At 43.1% G+C, this 18,523-nt stretch overlaps 1 protein-coding gene across 4 annotated transcripts in view; it reads left to right on the forward strand.

Moving 5' to 3' along the window:
• Positions 1-18,523, forward strand: part of LOC109678504 (cGMP-specific 3',5'-cyclic phosphodiesterase-like) — a 76,939-nt gene that overhangs the window by 18,540 nt on the left and 39,876 nt on the right. For 2 of the 4 annotated variants that reach the window (XM_074041706.1, XM_074041703.1), the window contains exons 2-3: positions 2,176-2,764; positions 3,868-4,167. In XM_074041706.1, coding sequence (XP_073897807.1) covers positions 2,180-2,764; positions 3,868-3,924 — 642 coding nt within the window. In that variant the 5' untranslated portion in view covers positions 2,176-2,179 and the 3' untranslated portion in view covers positions 3,925-4,167. Of the gene's footprint in view, positions 1-2,175; positions 2,765-3,867; positions 4,168-18,523 lie in introns of those variants that run through there. The other 2 variants (XM_074041704.1, XM_074041705.1) reach the window with 1 other exon arrangement.

Here is an 18,523-nt window from a genome sequence, read left to right on the forward strand (position 1 = left end):
TGTGTGTAATTAAGTATTTTCTAGCTTGTAATAATAACAATGGTAATATTGAGAATGGAAGAGTGAGCTGAGATGGAAAGCAAGAGGTTAAAGAAAAGGGGAAAACAAATATACAGACAAGAGGGAGAAAGCAGAACAAGGTATCAGACAAGAGAGTTTCAAAGGTATAAACAGGGAGTGTTAGTGTACTAATCGACAGTAAGCTGAACAGACAATAGAGTGACAGAGAGAGGATTGAAAATCAAAGATAAAAAAAATTAAAAATAAGTATATGAAAATAATATCTATTTATAAAAATGAATTAAAATAAAATGGAAAATAGGAAATTAAAAAAAAAAAACCAAAAAACTTCCAAGTTTATATGCAATGCAATTTCAGTCTTAATAATTTGGATGTCCGTCTTAATCTCCAGTCCTGGAGTTGGTGCCTCAGATGTTGTTCTGTAGTTGTCTCATCAAAGGGGATGCATAAAGTAGAACAAAACTACACTCACACACACACACAGAAGAAAAAAAAAAAAAGCCCCACCAAGTGTCCCCAGTTCAAATGCAATACAGTTTCAGTAAGTTTTTCGGCTTGCAGGTGTAATTCGGTTGTTCTCTCATCAAAGGTAGGGAGAAAAAGAAAAAAAAGCGTCTGGAGACAGTTCTGAGAGTGGTATCTGCAACTGTGGTTTGCCTGCCTGCTGCTCTCAGCCTGTAGCTGGAGGCATTATTTATGCAGATCTCTGGGGTGAGCTTAGCACTCACCTGGTCCCACAGGCTTTGTTTGCTCAGAGTTCTCCTGTGCGGCAGCCTCTGCTACAGCCTTTCCCCTTTCCAAGCACTGGGAAAGGTGCCACTGCCCCGCGTTGTCAGGCCTGCGTGTTTATTTACAGTTCACGTGGGAAGTGGGTCTTCCCTCCTCTCACAAGCGTCCCCGCTCCTGGTTGCTGGGCGCGCCCCGCTCCCGCCAGAGCCTCTCCGGCCTGCCCGGCTCGTTTATTTACAGTCCCAGGAAGGGTTCCCTTCCCCCAATCTTCAGCGCTCAGGGCGCCCCACCCTCTTTCCAGCGTGTCTTAACTGTTCTTATTGCTTAGTACTCAGTTTATCTTTTTTTCCCGGGTGGAGGTCAGTCTGTCCAGGGGGCTATGCTGCTCTGGCCCAGGCTTGTCTGTGGGGCTACCGTGGTACCGCGAAGCTCACCTGGTCCGCGTCTTCCCAAGCCGTATGGGCGCCGGCCACTGGCGGCCCCGGGGGGCCTCCTCGGTTCTCCGTTTAACGTGAAGTGGAGATTCTCTGTGCCACCTGGAGATGTGGAGGGGTCAAAGTTATGCCTTTTCTCGGTGATTATGCCTGCAAAGTGTGTCTCCAGCGTCTCTCCAAGATTTCACTATAGGAGGGTCGCTTTCTGCTTCCTACCTCTAGCCGCCATCTTGGAATTCCTAGCATCATAATTTAGAAGTTGGTTTGTTAATGACTGCCTCACCAGGATTAAGTAAAATGTTCTCCCTCTAATATCAGTAATTGGGTAAAGTTACAAAATCACCTAGCTTCAAGGAAGAGAAGGGTAAATACGAATCCAATCCTTAAGCCATAGAAGTGATTTGTTTGGCCAGAGCTACCAGCAGGCCACTAACTCCTGTAATCTCAGCACTCAGGAGATCAAGGCAGGAGGGCTGAAAGTTCTAAGCCAGCCTGGTATACATACTGAGACTCTATCTGAAAAAAACTAAAACCCGTCAAGCAAAAATTCCATCCAGGTTTCTTGAATCCCATCTGTTCCTTTATACCCTTACATCAGACATGTTCACATGAACCCAGGGCCTTGCACACCCTATACCACTTGGTACCTATAACCGTTGTTTTTCTCACTGTATAAATGCACCATGATGTATCTGTCAGCATCTTTTAGTGGTATTATATTGCTGCTTAGCTTTGCTGTAGAAACAGTACTGTGGTGAGTGCTCTTGTATTTCCTTTGCCACATGGAAAAGGAACTTTAAACAAAGGCTAAATGCATTTTAAAATTTGTTGGATAAACAAATTGCCGTCTGCCGAGATGATAATGTTATTTTTCTACAGCTCCTAAGTATGGAGAGTGACTATACCCCTGCACTAGAAGGATTTTGGGCAGCTTTCAGGGTAGACTCTTCTTCCTCAAGTAACTTATGTGTCTGCATGTTCTGTTCTGCAGAGAAATGGTCAATGCATGGTTTGCTGAGAGAGTTCACTCCATCCCTGTGTGCAAGGAAGGCGTTCAAAGCCACACCAAGTCTTGTCCTTGCCCTTTGCCACAGAGTCCTCATGCAGAGAGCAGTGCCCCTGGTACACCAACCAGGAAAATTTCTGCCTCAGAGTTTGACTGGCCCCTTAGACCCATTGTGGTCAAGGATTCTGAGGGAACTGTGAGCTTCCTTTTGGACTCAGAAAAGAAGGAGCAGATGCCTCTAACCCCCACAAGGTTTGATAGTAATGAAGGGGACCAGTGCTCAAGACTCTTGGAATTAGTGAAAGACATTTCTAGTCATTTGGATGTCACAGCCTTGTGTCACAAAATTTTCTTGCATATCCACGGACTTATCTCTGCTGACCACTATTCCCTGTTCCTTGTCTGTGAGGACAGCTCTAATGACAAGTTTCTGATCAGCCGCCTCTTTGATGTTGCTGAAGGTTCAACACTAGAAGAAGCTTCCAACAATTGTATATGCCTAGAGTGGAACAAAGGCATTGTGGGGCATGTGGCAGCACTGGGTGAGCCCCTGAACATCAAAGATGCGTATGAGGTAAGTAGGGGACAGAGGTAGCAGAGGCAGGCAGAGTTGAGGGTGATATGGCTAGGGCATTGGACGGCAATTGTGGATAATGTGGATTTTGGATTTTAAAACTGAGGTGTAATAATTCATACTTATTTAAATGTACAGTTAGAATTCCTACCTTTCAAATGCCATGCTCCTTCCCTGGTGATTTGGTCGAGGATATAAACCTGTGGGAAATCGTACCTTGTTCTTTCCTTAATGGCAATGTGAAGATAATTCATCTCGTAGAGTATTCTGTCATCTTTTTATCTGATGACTATACATTTCCATATCTGTGCTATTTCTACATGACCTTCTGCAAATTTTATGGAGCTGTCCTCACAGCCAAGGATTAGAGAAACGGGATGTGACATCACGTCAGGGTGATGGAGAAAGGTTTTGTTGAGGAAGCAATGTTTGTTGAGGAGGCAGTTATTGAAGAATATGTAAACTTTGAATGAAAAAGACGTGTGCCTGGCGAGATCCAGATATAAAGGGAAGTTTGAAGAAGAGTCGAGAAGGTTGAACTGTGGAAATGTGTACATCAGAATCAGAATAGACACTGAAGGGCTGTGGGTGCCCAGCTAGCAAATTACTTGGGTCTTGAGTGCCAAGCCAGGAAATATATATTTGATTGAGAGCCAGGAGGAGTAACTGAAGAAGTTTTGAAGAGTTACTAGTATGATTTAAACTGTGCTTTAGAAAGGTACATTTTCATCTTTCTCAGTGATAAAATGAGTTATAAGGAAAAACACTAGATGCTGGGAGGATAAAATGTTATTTTAATAGTCCAAGTATGAGAAGCGAGGGCCTGACCTGGACTGGCCTGAAAGATCAAAAAGAAGGAGTAGATTTCAGATGAAGAAGTCAAATCCACAGATCATGACAGGTAATAGGAGATGGAAGTAAGGTGAAAAGAGGAGGATGACTCAGGTGTGAAGTGGGTGAATGAAGAATGATCCTGGTGAGGAACACTGAGAGGCAGGGTTGTGAGCTAGAATAGCTTAGGTAGGGTTAACTCCTGAGACACATTTTATGAATGCACTCTGTGTAAGTAGTTTTTTGATTCTGATTCTCTGAAAAATTCACAGGTCTTCATGGAGCAATCTCCTGACCCCTTTGAGTGCTGTAGTGACGTTGCACTGTAGCAGACTCAAGAGGGGGATTAAGGACACAGCTGAAGGATTACTGCCAAGTTTGCAGAATTCCCTTCCTATCTTAGGTGACAGCTGAGTTTCCACTTTTCAATGGCACCATATTCCCAATTGCAGTAGGACCATAAATATTCTTCATCTTTGCTGAGAAAGCCTTCATTTATCTGCGTGGTCCTACGTGTCTCCAGCCCTGACCAGTCTTCATGCACATGCATTTTATTAAACCTTCTTACTGTCTTTAAAGTTTTGACAGTGTATTTTTTTGTTTTGCAGTTGACAATGGTTTCATTCTTGTACTGCTGTCTAGAGCAGTTAGTGTCCTTTATTTTCACTGCTCCCAGGGTGAAGCCTCTTTGCCTGTCGATTCTGCTTTATGGCTGCTTCACCCTTGCACTCTTGCTCTGTGTTTCTAGTGGCCACACAGAAGTTATTCACATCCAAGAATTTCATCCTGAATTGTGGGGCTGATCTTAGTTCTAATTTACATTGTGATCTAATTTACACTGGTATTAGCAGTGGAAGTCAGTTGGCTAACGGATTATTCATCACTCAGCCTCCCACATCATTTGAATAATCTAAATAGTGTCTCATACGTAGCCTTTGGTGAAAGTCTTCAGAATGTGAAATACATCCTAATGTTTTCTAAGCCCTGCCTCTTTAACCATACATCTGGAAAAGTGACATTCTATAGCAGTATTTGGCCACAGCGCACTGTTAAAGGTTATAATGGCAAAAAACCTAGAGGTGGCCATGAAATATAACATTCAAATTAAAGCTGAGAATTAAAAACATAGCTTCACAGATATATTAGTTGTAAGACATTATCAGTATTTGATTCAGTTTTTAAAACTTTATAACAGAAAATGATATATAATGACACATTTGAAAATACAGTTATCTTATTACTGATAAAATATCACATTTGCCTATTTAAAGTGTAAGATAAGAACCTCAGCTTCGATCAGTGATTCTAAAGATCACAAACATTATCCATCCATATGCTTAGTTAGTAAGTGCTATGGGTACACTGATTGATGTTTCTTCTTTTCATCTCCTGAATCAGCCAATCAGTCCTTCTTTCTTCTTTCTGTCTCTTTCTTCCTTTCCCTCTCTCTCTCTCTCTCTTTAAAGTTTTGACTTTACTCTCGGTCTCTCTTTCCTCTGGTTCCTCCCTTCTTCCTTTGGTGTACTAGGGTTTGAACTCAGGGCCTTGTGCTTGCAAGATAGGAACTCTACCACTTGAGCCACCCCACCTCTGAAGCCTTTTTACCTTTGCTGCTTTTCAGATAGGGTCTTGATGTTTTTGCCCAGGGCTGACCTTGGACTGTGATTCTCCTACTTACACCTCCTGCAAAGTAGCTAGGATTACAGATGTGCACCACTAGGCCTGGACTTCATGCAACTTCTTGAATGTGCAGGGCACTTATTAATAATAAGATATCAGAACATAAATTAATAAGAAGATAAAATATTAACATGCATGAGAAGACTTTAACTTAATAATAAGATATATTGTCATAATAGTAAGACACATCATGTGTTTTGGTGTCTCTCGTCTAAATGAAAAACTATGTATCAGTCAATACCTACATGAGATGGGCTTGAACTTTTGTTCCATATCCTAACAAAGTTTTAAACCTCTCCAAGATTTTCTATGTTGTAAGGACTTAATTTATTAAAACACACCCACCTTGCCCAAATTAACTGGAATGTGAAACTCGGATTCCTGTTTCTGCAGGGTAGTCACTTCCTGTGTACATGATTTCTAGAGAGAGAACATAGATGGTGTTAGGGAAGTCACACCACAGCTTCCATCACCGTTTGGTTACTATTCCTTCTGCTCTACTTCTTCCCTCTCATTCTCTTTCCAGAGAAACAAATCCACACCTCCTCTCACCTTCAGGTCTCACTTTCTACCTCAAATATTTGTCAAGACACTTTCCTAAAGGAATATGAACTGTCTCAAATGAACTTTTGAATTTTTTGGAAATTAAATTTTAATAAAACAACACTAGCAATTGTTTTGTTTTAGATAAATCTACTAATCTCTCATGTGGTAACTGTGCCCTGGGGAACAGTTTGTGAACGTCTGTATTTGTGCTGGTTAAGTGTTCTCATTACTTTGGGGTGTTACCTCTTTCTGGGGAAGGGCCAGTACTTGGATTTGAACTCATGGCCTCCTGTTTTCTTGGCAGGCACTGAACCACTTTAGCCATACCCCCTCCCTCTTTTAGGCCTTATCTTAAAAATGCCATTCTGTGGGAGAAAATGAGCCTTACTTGACAAGGCCTCTGTGCTCTTTCATTTTTAGTTTTCTGTCATTGTTATTTTGATATAATTTAAAGTTCACAGAAAACTTGCAAGATGAGTATAAGGAATTTCCATATACCCCTTCTCTGTATTCTCTGCTTGTTTATCTTTTGCCCCATTTTTTTATTATTTCCTACCTGTCTCTCCTCTCTCTCCTCCTCTGCCTCTTTCTGTCCCTCTTCCTCTCCCCACCACTGTCTCCCTTTCTTTTCCTATCTCATGTATATAAGTAATAAATGTTTACTATTTTTTAATGGTTTAATAGGTTGGAGACATATTTTTACTAAATGTTTCATTATCTTTCTTGATTTAGATATTTTTGAAGAGTACAGGCCAGTTATTTTGTAGAATGTCCTTCCTGAATTGATTCAAAACAGGCCCTTTTGACAAGAATACCATAGATGTTCATGTTGAGACCTTGTTCGATTTTCCAAACAAAACTGATTATCTATTCTCAGTTCTCCAATACCAGATTGGGGGAGGAAGTTGGTTCTGACACTAATTACCTAAAGTCACAGCAAACCCTATATTTTAAGTGCTCAGTCAAGCAAGACTGCCATATCTTCACTTTCCAGCCCCATGTGGGATTCCAGGCAACTGGCATTTCCTCCATGCTGACTAAAACATAGTGATTCCCGTGACCATCTCAGTTCTGGTAATTTGGTAGAATGACTCACAACTCAGGAAACAACTATACTTCCAGTTTCAACTCAGAGACAAACAAATGGAAGAAAGGACAGGGCAAAGAGCTTCTGGCTGCCTTCTGCACACCACCATCCCAGCACACTGTTAAATTCATCAACTCAAAAGTTCCACTAAGCTTATTTTCTGACTTTTACTGAGGTTTCCTAATATAGGTGTGATTGCTTAAATCATTGACCGTTGGTGACTGAATTCAGTCTCCAACTTCTCTCTCTCCACAGAGGTTGGAGCTGGATTTGAAAGTTCTAACCCTCTAATAACCTGGTTGGGTTTTCCAGTGCCAACCGCCATCTTGAATTATTGTGAGTCTCTCCACCTGCCCCACCTCCTAATAAGTCCTTTCATCAGCATAAACTCAGCTATGCTTGGAAATATCAAAATGTACTCTTGATGCTCAGGAAATACTATCAGTTTTATGAGGTTTGTGCCAGGAATTGGGACAGTGACCAAAAACACAGGAGAGGAGGGAAGACCCAGTTCCCACCTGAGCTGTAAACAAATATGGCGGTTGGCAGGAGCAGCAGCACTGCCCAGTAATCAGGAGCAGGAAAGCCTGCAAAAGTGGTGGTGGGAGGAAAACTGCACAGGAGAGGGGGGAAGACCCACTTCCCTCATGAACTGTAAATAAACATGCGGGCCTGAGAATGTGGGTGCAGTGTCACCTTTCCCAGTGCTTGGAAAGGGGAAAGCTTGTAGCAGAGGCTCACAGGAAAACTCTGAGTAAACAACACCTGCAGGGCCATGTTAGTGCTAAGCTCACCCCAGAGATCTGCATAAATAACACCTCCAGCAACAGCAGGCTGAAAGCAGTGGGCAGGCAAGCCACAGCTGCAGATACAATTCTCAGAACTGTCTCCAGACTCTTTTTTGTGTTTTTTTTTTCCTCCCTACCTTTGATGAGAGAACAACCGAATTACACCTGCATGCTGAAAAACTTACTGAAACTGTATTGCATTTGAACTTGGGACACTTGGTGGGGTTTTTCTGTGTGTGTGTGTGTGTGTGTGTGTGTGTGTGTGTGTAGTTTTGTTCTACTTTATGCGTCCCCTTTGATGAGACAGAACATCTGAGGCACCATCGCCAGGATTGGAGATTGAGACGGACACCCAAATTATTAAGACTGAAACGTCATTGCATTTGAACTTGGAGGTTTTTTGGTGTTTTGGCTTTTTGGCTTTTTAAAAAAAAATTTCTAATTTTCATTTTATTTAATTTTATTTATTTTTATATATAGATATTTCTTTCATTTACCTATTTTTTATTTTTATTATCTTTTTTTTATTTTTTGTTTTCAATCCTCTCTCTCTTTAATGCCTGTTCAGCTTACTGTCAATTAGTACACTAACGCTCCCTGTTTATACCTTTGAAATATTCTTGTCTGATTCCTTGTTCTGTTTTCTCCTTCTCATCTGTTTTTGCTTTTCCCTTTCCTTGAACTTCTTGCTTTCCATCTCTGCTCACCCTTCCATTGTAAATATTAATATTGTTATTATTACAAGCTAGAAAATACTTAATTGCACACAGTACAGGGACAGTAACAACACCAAAGACAGTGACGGGAAGACAGAAAAAAACAGGGAGACCAGTTTCCCGACAGCAAAAAATTAGTACCAGAACCAGAGGGGAATGAAGAAAACAGATACTCAGATCCAGACTACAACAAAATGAAGATAAATTATGCAAAAGGACCCAATGAAGCCCACAAGAATAATTTAAAAGAAGACATATTACAGGTACTCAATGAGAATTTTATAGAGATGATACTGGATAGGGTCAACCAAAATGTACATGAGACACTCAAGAAATTCCAAGACAACAAAAACAGAGGATTTGAAAAAGCAAAAGAAGAAATAAAGAAAACCACAGAAGCACTGTATAAACACCAAAGTGAAAGAGAGAACACAATGAATAAATGGATAAATGAACTCAGGACAAAAATAGACAACATTAAAGAGGAAACTACACAGGATATAGAAAACCTCAGAAAAAAGAATGAAACAGACCTGAAAAAATAAGGGAGGCCAATCCACCAGAATAGAACAAACAGAAGACAGAATGTCAGAACTTGAAGATGAAATGGTAATTAAAGGAAAAACCAAAGAACTATTAATTAAACAACTCAAGACCTGTAAAAAGAAAATGCAAGAACTCACCAATTCCATCAAAAGACAAAACTTGAGAATCATAGGCATCGAAGAAGGAGAAGAGGTGCAAGCAAAGGGAATGCGTAATATATTTAACAAAATAATAATGGAAAATTTCCCAAATCTAGAGAAAGATATTCCCATACAGATGCAAGAGGCTTCCAGGACACCAAACAGACCAGATCAAAATAGAACTACCCCACGACATATCATCATTAAAACAACAAGTTCAGAAACTAAGGAAAGAATATTGAAGGCTGTATGAAAGAAAAAACAAGTAACATACAAAGGTAAACTCATCAAAATCACAGCAGACTTCTCAACAGAAACATTAAAAGCAAGAAGAGCATGGGGTGAGATCTTCTGGGCACTGAATGAAAATAACTTCAACCCCAGGATACTCTACCCAGCAAAACTATCATTCAAAATAGATGGAGCAATAAAAGTCTTCTATGATAAGCAGAAACTAAAAGAATATGTCACCACAAAGCCACCACTATGAAAGATTTTTCAAGGGATTCTGCACACATAAAGTGAAACCCAACTTAGCCATGAAAACACAGGCAGCACCAAACTACAGGAAAAGAAAAAGCAAGACAGTAGTGAGTAACCTCAACTTAGGTACACACAATCAAACCTTCAAACAACTAAGACAACTAAATGACAGGAATCACCACACACCTATCAATACTAACACTTAATGTTAATGGACTTAATTCACCCATCAAAAGGCAATGCTTGATGAAATGGATTAAAAGGGAAGATCCAACAATTTGTTGCTTACAGGAGAACCATCTCACCGAAAGAAATAAGCATAGGCTTAGGATAAAAGGCTGGAAGAAGATTTACCAAGCCAATGGCCCCCAAAAACAGGCAGAAGTAGCAATACTTATCTATGACAAAGTAGACTTCAAACCTACATTGATCAAATGAGATAAAGAAGGCCATTCCATACTAATAAAAGGAGAAATAGACCAAAAGGAAATACTAATCATCAACCTGTATGCACCCAATGTCAACGCACCCAATTTCATCAAACATACCCTGAAAGGCTTAAAGCATATATAAACGCCAACACAGTGGTTGTGGGAGACTTTAACACCCCATTATCATCAATAGATAGGTCATCCAAACAAAAAATCAATAAAGAAATCCAAGAACTAAAATATACAATAGATCAAGTGGACCTAGTTGATATCTACAGAACATTTCATCCAGCTTCTACACAGTACACATTCTTCTCAGCAGCCCATGGCACCTTCTCCAAAATAGATCATATCCTAGGGTACAAATCAAGCCTCAGCTAATATAAGAAAATACAAATTATACCATGCATACTATCTGATCACAATGCAGTAAAAGTAGAACTCAACATCAAAAGTAAAGACAAAAAACATGCAAATAGCTGAAAACTAAATACCTCATTACTTAATGAAGAATGGATCATGGATGAAATAAAAGAGGAAATTAAAAAGTTCCTGGAAGTCAATGAAAATGAAAACACAACCTACCGGAACCTATGGGACACAACTAAGGCAGTCCTGCGAGGAAAGTTTATAGCCATGAGTGCATATATTAAAAAGATTGAAAGATCCCAAATCAATGACCTAATGATACATCTCAAACTCCTAGAAAAACAAGAACAAGCAAATCGCAAAACAAATAGGAGAGAAATAATAAAAATGAGAGCTGAAATCAATGAAATAGATACCAAAAAAAACCATACAAAGAATTAATGAAACAAAAAGTTGGTTCTTTGAAAAAATAAACAAGATCAATAGACCCCTGGCAAACCTGACTAAAATGAGGAGAGAAAAAACCCAAATTAGTAGAATCAGAAATGCAAAAAGGGAGATAATAACAAACACCATGGAAGTCCAGGAAATCATCAGAGACTACTTTGAGAACCTATATTCAAAAAATTTGAAAATCTTAAAGAAATGGACAGATTTCAAGACACATATGATCATCCAAAACTGAACCAAGAGGAAATTAATCACCTGAATAGATCTGTAACACAAAATGAAATTGAAGCAGCAATCAAGACTCTCCCCAAAAAGAAAAGTCCAGGACCTGATGGATTCTCTGCTGAATTCTATCAGACCTTTAAAGAAGAACTGATACCAACCCACCTTAAACTGTTCCATGAAATAAAAAGTGGAGGAATACTGCCAAACACATTTTATGAGGCCAGTATTACACTTATCCCAAAACGAGGCAAAGACACCTCCAAAAAGGAGAACTAGAGGCCAATCTCCTTACTGAATATTGATGCAAAAATCCTCAACAAAATAATGGCAAACCGAACTCAACAACACATCAAAAAGATTATTCACCACGACCAGGTAGGCTTCATCCCAGGGATGCAGGAGTGGTTCAACATACGAAAATCAATAAACGTAATAAACCACAGTAACAGAAGCAAAGACAAAAACCACTTGATCATCTCAATAGATGCAGAAAAAGCCTTTGACAACATCCAACACCATTTCATGATAAAAGCTCTAAGAAAACTAGGAATAGAAGGAAAGTACCTCAACATTATAAAAGCTATATATGACAAACCTACAGCCAGCATTATACTTAATGGAGAAAAACTGAAACCATTCCCTCTAAAATCAGGACCCAGACAAGGATGCCCACTATCTGCACTCCTATTCAACATAGTACTGGAATTCTTAGCAAAAGCAATTAGGCAAGAAGAAGGAATAAAATGAATACAAAAAGGTAAAGAAACTGTCAAAATATCCCTATTTGCAGATGACATGATCGTATACCTTAAAGACCCAAAAAAATCTACTCAGAAGCTTCTGGACATCATCAATAGCTATAGAAAGGTAGCAGGATATAAAATCAACATAGTAAAATCATTAGCATTTCTATACACTAACAATGAGCAAACTGAAAAAGAATGTATGAAAATGATTCCATTTACAATAGCCTCAAAAAAAATCAAATACCTGGGAGTAAACCTAACAAACGATGTGAATGACGTCTACAAGGAAAACTATAAACTTCTGAAGAAAGAGATTGAGGAAGACTATAGAAAGTGGAGAGACTTCCCATGCTGATGGATTGGTAGAATCAACATAGTAAAAATGTCTATACTGTCAAAAGTAATCTACATGTTTAATGCAATTCACATCAAAATTCCAATGACATTCATTAGAGATTGAAAAATCTACCGTGAAATTTATATGGAAACACAAGAGGCCACGAATAGCCAAGGCAATACTCAGTCAAAAGAACAATGCAGGAGGTATCACAATACCTGACTTCAAACTATATTAAAAAGCAATAACAATAAAAACAGCATGGTACTGGCACAAAAACAGACAGGAAGACCAGTGGTAGAGAATAGAGGACACAGATATGAAGCCAGACTACTATAACCAACTTGTCTTTGACAAAGGAGCTAAAAATATACGATGGAGAAATTGCAGCCTCTTCAACATAAACTGATGGGAAAACTGGTTAGCAGTCTGCAAAAAAACTGAAACTACATCTGTGTATATCACCCTATACCAATATTAACTCAAAATGGATCAAGGATCTAAATATCAGAGCACAAACTCTAAAGTTGAAACAGGAAAGAATAGGAAATACTCTGGAATTAGTAGGTATAGGCCAGAACTTTCTCAATGGAACCCCTGCAGCACAGCAACTAAGAGATAGCATAGATAAATGGGATCTCATAAAACTAAAAAGCTTCTGTTCATCAAAAAAAATGGTCTCTAAACTGAAGAGAACACCCACAGAGTGGGAGAAAATATTTGCCCGCTACACATCAGACAAAGGACTGATAACAAGAATATATAGGGAACTTAAAAAACTAAATTATCCCAAAACTAATGAACCACAGGGGTTAGGGCACCATGACTCAAATGTACCTTCACTGCTTCTTCAAGACCAGTGACCATGATTTCGACTATGAAAATCCAGGGAAGGATGAATTAACACGCACATTGGGGGAACTAAATGAAAACTACCATTTAAGCACACATTTTGGAAGCCTGAAATACCCAGGAGACAGGGGGTCTTGGGGCCCGGGGGGTCAGGAATGTACCCACTGCTTCTTCCACAGTGCTGACAGTGGATTCTATGAACATCTAGAGAAGAAGGAATGGAAATGCGCACTTCAGGAAGTTAAAGCAAAGAACATTGTTTGGACATCACGGGCGAGGGAGGGGGGAGGCCAAGGAAAAAGGAGGGAGAGCATCCGGGATAAGGTTCAAAGAAACAACCCTGCTCGGAGAGTCTAGGAGCAGCATAGGAATTCTAAGTCCTGAAAACTCCAGAGCAGGAGGTCAGAGGGTAAGGGAGAGCAAGGTGAGGAGGTGACCACAAAGAGGTGAGGTGGACTCCCTGCAGGGAAACAGTGAGGAAGCCCTTGGTATACTCACATTAACCTTCATCAGGAAGACAGGTCTGTCCAGTAGGTACAGCCTGTGTGTGGTCGGGTGCTTGTGGCATGGGGGAGGGTGAATGAGGGTGAGTAGAGAAGGCTATATGCCAGAGGGACTGCACTGCATACACGTGTGAGAAAGAGAAAAGAGATGCTTCCGGCCAGACCACTGCCTTAAGTCGGGCCCTAGGGGAACCCTAAGGGGGCGGGGGGACAGTCAAACCAGTGGACCCCACAGGCCAGCCCGATTTAGAATTTTTAAAATGGATCACACCCACACCCCCACGACACACACCCTACACACAGAATCTATCCCAGTGAAAAACAACAAAGTAACAAACTAAGCTACCGAAGCACAAAACACACCTAAAGCCAGCGAGGAGGGCGCACACATGTCATTCCTGCCCTTGTGGGGCTGAGACAGGGGGACCCCAGCTACCAGGTCAGCATGAGCTACAGGGCAACACTCTCCTTCTAAAATCCAACAAGTCCCCTGCAGGGTCTCACGCCTAGAATCCCAGACACCCAGAAGGCAGACAAAAGGCAGGATCACAGTTCAAGGGGTCTGAGGCCAAAACCTTGCTAGCTTAAGCTCCAGGAGAAAACTTGCTGCGTGTGGCAGCAGGCGCCTTTCCCCACAGCTTCCCAGGCAGCACGGAGTGGTCGGGAGGACGGTCACTGTCCATGATTGCCCAGGCCCAAAGGGAGAGTCCCTCGCCCGAAAATACCAAACCAACCTTCCTCGGAGAACCCAGTCAATGAATACATACCTATATACACCTAGGACCACAAATACGTTTACAACTACCTACCGAGTTACAGAAATACACAAAGACCCAAATGCATAAAGAAAGAAAGAAAGGTGTCTGGGAGAAATTAACATGACCCTAAAAGGTCTAAGGGGTTCCCCTGCAAGAATACACAGCCAAGCTACAAAATGCCTGGCCCTGATCGCAAACCCATTTCTCTGCCCCTCACACAAACCAACACATCTTATCCAAAGTCAGAACTGTGCCAAGAAGCAAAGTCAAGTCAGTTTCACCGTTCACCCAGCTTTCCAAGCCCGTTAGAAACACGGACAGACTACAGAGCAAGGCAAACAAGACCAATGCCTCCTGCCCTTTGGAACAAGAGCCCAGGGAGCCCAGGCACCCAACACAAGCCAGGCCAAGGCAAGCCCAAAAGCCAGCAAGCAGGCAAACAAGCAAGCTAGGAGAGGGAACTCACCTGAAGGTTGACAGGCTTCTGAATACCGAATACTGGGGAACTTGACACAAACCCATGGCCGAAAGCAAGCCGCGTTGAAGTACCTACCTCGCTGCCTCCATCCCGGCCTGGCCACTAGTGAAGTTTGCCACTGACCCAGCGGGTGCAGGAGCCTTCCCGCCAGCAGGGGTCACCCAGTGGCGGTGGCGCTGGCACACCGAGCTGCCCGAACTTCCTCCCGCAGTGGCCCTCTGCACAGTGCTGAGGGCCTAAGCCGTGGCTACTTCAGCCCATCAGGCCGGGTCCCCTTACTCACTCACCTGCGAGGCTGGTCAGTTCTCAGGTACTCTGTGTGTGCACGCGTGCGCGCCCACGATGCCTGGCCGCTCAGGGTGGTGAAGGCTCCAGGGGGGACTTTCGCAGGTGGCCGGCAGGCAGCCTAAAAAAGACAAGCCTGTCAGAAGACATCTTCAAGCAGGGCGGAGAGCCCAGCTACATGGAGGGGAGGGGTAATTGTTACATCCACCGGGACGTGGCCTACCTGGAAGGACCCACCGCCGATCTCCCAGAGCAAGAGCGCCAGGCACCCTCCTCTTCTGTGCATTTCTCCAGGAGTCCCCGAGGCTTGGGTGGCCTGCGGGGATCTGGAGCCCAGCTCCGCCCCCCCAGCTCTGTAGGGGCCCACCTCCCTCCACCTGCCATCCACTCCCCTACCCCACCCCCCCACCCTCCCTCAACTCCCTGCAGGGCCCTTGACAGCCAGGGCCAGCCCAGGAGGCTGGGAGGGAGGCTTGGTGGGATCCTTTGCCCAAAACTGCCTCTGTCTGCTGTGCACAAACACAGCACTTCACAGATCAGGGCTAGGGCACCTGCCTCACCTCACTCAAACCCACCAGCCAAGGAACCTGCTCAGGCCTGCCCTCTTTCCCCAATGCGTAGGTCTCCCCTAAGTTTTCAAAATTCCACCACTGATTCTTTCCAAGCATCCCCCACACTCCCACGACATCAAACCCTCTCCTCTTTGCTCCCAGCACCTGCATGCTACACTCCAGGAGATCGCCACCGTCCCCAACTCACCTTGGAATAGATCCATATGTGATGAAGGAAGTCATCCGAGTGTAGTAAAATAAAACTTCTTGTACGTGAAATGGGCTTCTGGGCTTCTAAGTTATGCTTCTTACCACATCTTGCCAAAAGTGGAAACCCCAGCCTTTCCAGCATCCCTGACTCCCTCCGCACCTTTCCACCAGGGGACCCACTAATCACTGGGCCTTCCTGTGGAAGCCCTCTTCGTGTCCTCCCCACTTTCTCAGCGGCCCAACTGCAGACATCCCAAGGGACCCGGGAAACTCACCAAGGATGTCTTCAGAGGTCGCCTCCGTCTCCACCTGCGACTCCATCTTGGACTCGGCAGGCTCGACCCCCAGTGTAGTACTGCAAGCGAGTTTTTGCCACCACTACTGCTGGAGCTGCCGGCACAGAAGCACGACAGCCGCTGCCGACCCCTTCAAGCAGCCTCGGCCATGCCACGCGGAGCCCCAAACTGTGCTTGGCTGAACTCAGGCCAAGAAACGGGCACCGGGACACCGGCAAGGCCAGGTAGGACCCATGCCGGGCCAAGAGCATGGCTAGAGGGGCGGGCAGACAGCATCAGGGTATGATGGGCTACTGGAATGGCCAGACAACCACATGTGCCCTGAATGTGGCGGGGCAATCCTCCCATCTGCCACCCCAAACTCCCACTCACACACCCTCGGGCATTTTCACGGGACTGGCCAGGAGCCAAGAATGGAACAGGCACAGAGGGCTGTGGGGCAGGGTGGGTCGGGGCGCAAGTGAGCCTAGCATGGTCGCAGCCACGACCTATGGCAGCGTGGCCGCCGATCTCACAAACAGGCATCCCCTTGCTCCACTGTCCTGACTCACTGCCACCACACGTCGCACATGGCCAACTTCTCCCTTCCCACTTCCTGGCAGGGCATATCTCACGGAGCTGAAGACCGCCCTCCTCTGAGCTCAGAGGCACGCAAAGGACACCAGGGCACCACCACTCCACCGCCTGCACGGTGTTCATATGGTAAACGTGCAACCTGCCAAACTTTCCTGCTTTTACAACTTCCCACCCACTCACATCCTCACACAGCATCGTCCATGCTCTTGTCAGTAGAGTTGGGTCGAGAAGGAGCATCGAAACACGGTTACTCTGGGAGTGTTTGCCTGTCTGTGTGTGAGTTTCCTCGCGGGCATGCCCTCTTCCTACTCAGTTCACACGGAACGGGAGAAGTGTGATCACAGAATAAATCTGAGTCACCTAAACATTGACTGAATCACATCAGGGGAAAGTCTCCGGACCCATGCTGAGAGACACAAATGCTCACCCAGATTCCACCAGGCAGTGACACTTGCACACACCCTGTGTCAACTTGAACCATGAAAATCATGATGGGAAGCAGGGCGGACATTTCTCTTCCCGCCAAAGAGTGAAGCACCAGATGATACAGGGAGACGTCCCCCATGAGTGCAGCAAAAGGACCCTAAGCCAATATGAAACCGACACACCTGCATGACCATGATGAACACAGTGCTATTCACTGAACCCATGCTAGGGAAATGACCCTAAAGGTCTGCTGAGGAACGGAGCGAGAAAACGTGCCATGCTGTAATGCAGTGCAGGTTGAGGTCTTCGGGAGGAAGAACGAATGTGACCTGCTTGGAGGGTGGAGATTTCTCTTCCCGCCAAAGAGTGAAATGCCAGATGATACAGGGATATGTCCCCTTGGCATGCACCCAAAGGAACCTAAGTCAATATGCAACCTACACACCTGCACGACCTTGCTGAGCACAGTGCTATTCACAAAACCCAAACCCAGAAAACAACATCCAAGGTCTTCTACTGAGGAATGGATGGAGAAAACTTGACATTTTGGAATGCAGTGCAGGTTGATCTCGTCAGGAGGAAGACCATACAAAGAATAAAAATCAAATGAGTTTCCTCGTTCATTTTTAAAACCCGTTATAATCATGGAAAGACTAAAAAGCAAGCCAGAGAAGACAAAACCATGGTGACACTTGTTAATCAAGACCAGCATTCCCTGACTTCGTCCTGCCAATGTGCATCCTAAGCACGACTTGTCAGTCAGGTATCAAGGGTCCAATACTCATTTTAAAGCTTATGTAGGTTATATTACACCACTCACTTCCCCACTCTCATTCCTTAAGCATATAGATTGTATCACAAGTAAAGCAATTGTCAGCTTTTATTTTTATCAGAGTTTAAACTACCAATTAGAGTTTTAAAAATTATAGGCTAAAGAATTATTGTTTTCCAGAGTCTGAAATGTTCTGTTTTTTTCTTTCTTTTCTCTGGAAGGTCCTCCTTGTTGTTCCATCTTAAGACATGAAAAAAGAACAGTATTTTAGTCAATTGCACTACGCATTTTGAGTTTATTAGCTGTGTTATTATTTCAGATTAAATAATTTGACCATGAACAAATACAGGGAATCTATTTGACTGGTATACAAATTTGACCTTTCTTTGTTTAAAGTTTGAAGACAAGAAATGCTAAATGTAGGATAAGGACACAATTTTCAAAGTAAGATCTTCCAAGTTTCAAAATCACTTTCTGATGTAAAGGGCATGATGTGGGAGTCACAGGATTGCTAGCCAGAGCATAGTAATTAAGTCAAGGGAACAATTTAAACCCTCAACCAAGGGCTGGGGATATAGCTTAGTGGTTTAGTGTTTGCCTTGCATGCATGAGGCCCTGAGTTCAATCCCCAGTACCACAAAAAAAAAAAAAAAAAAATCAGTTAAACCCTCAACCAA

The sequence above is a fragment of the Castor canadensis genome, chromosome 9 (assembly GCF_047511655.1).
Source record: "Castor canadensis chromosome 9, mCasCan1.hap1v2, whole genome shotgun sequence".
Classification (NCBI taxonomy): domain Eukaryota; kingdom Metazoa; phylum Chordata; class Mammalia; order Rodentia; family Castoridae; genus Castor; species Castor canadensis.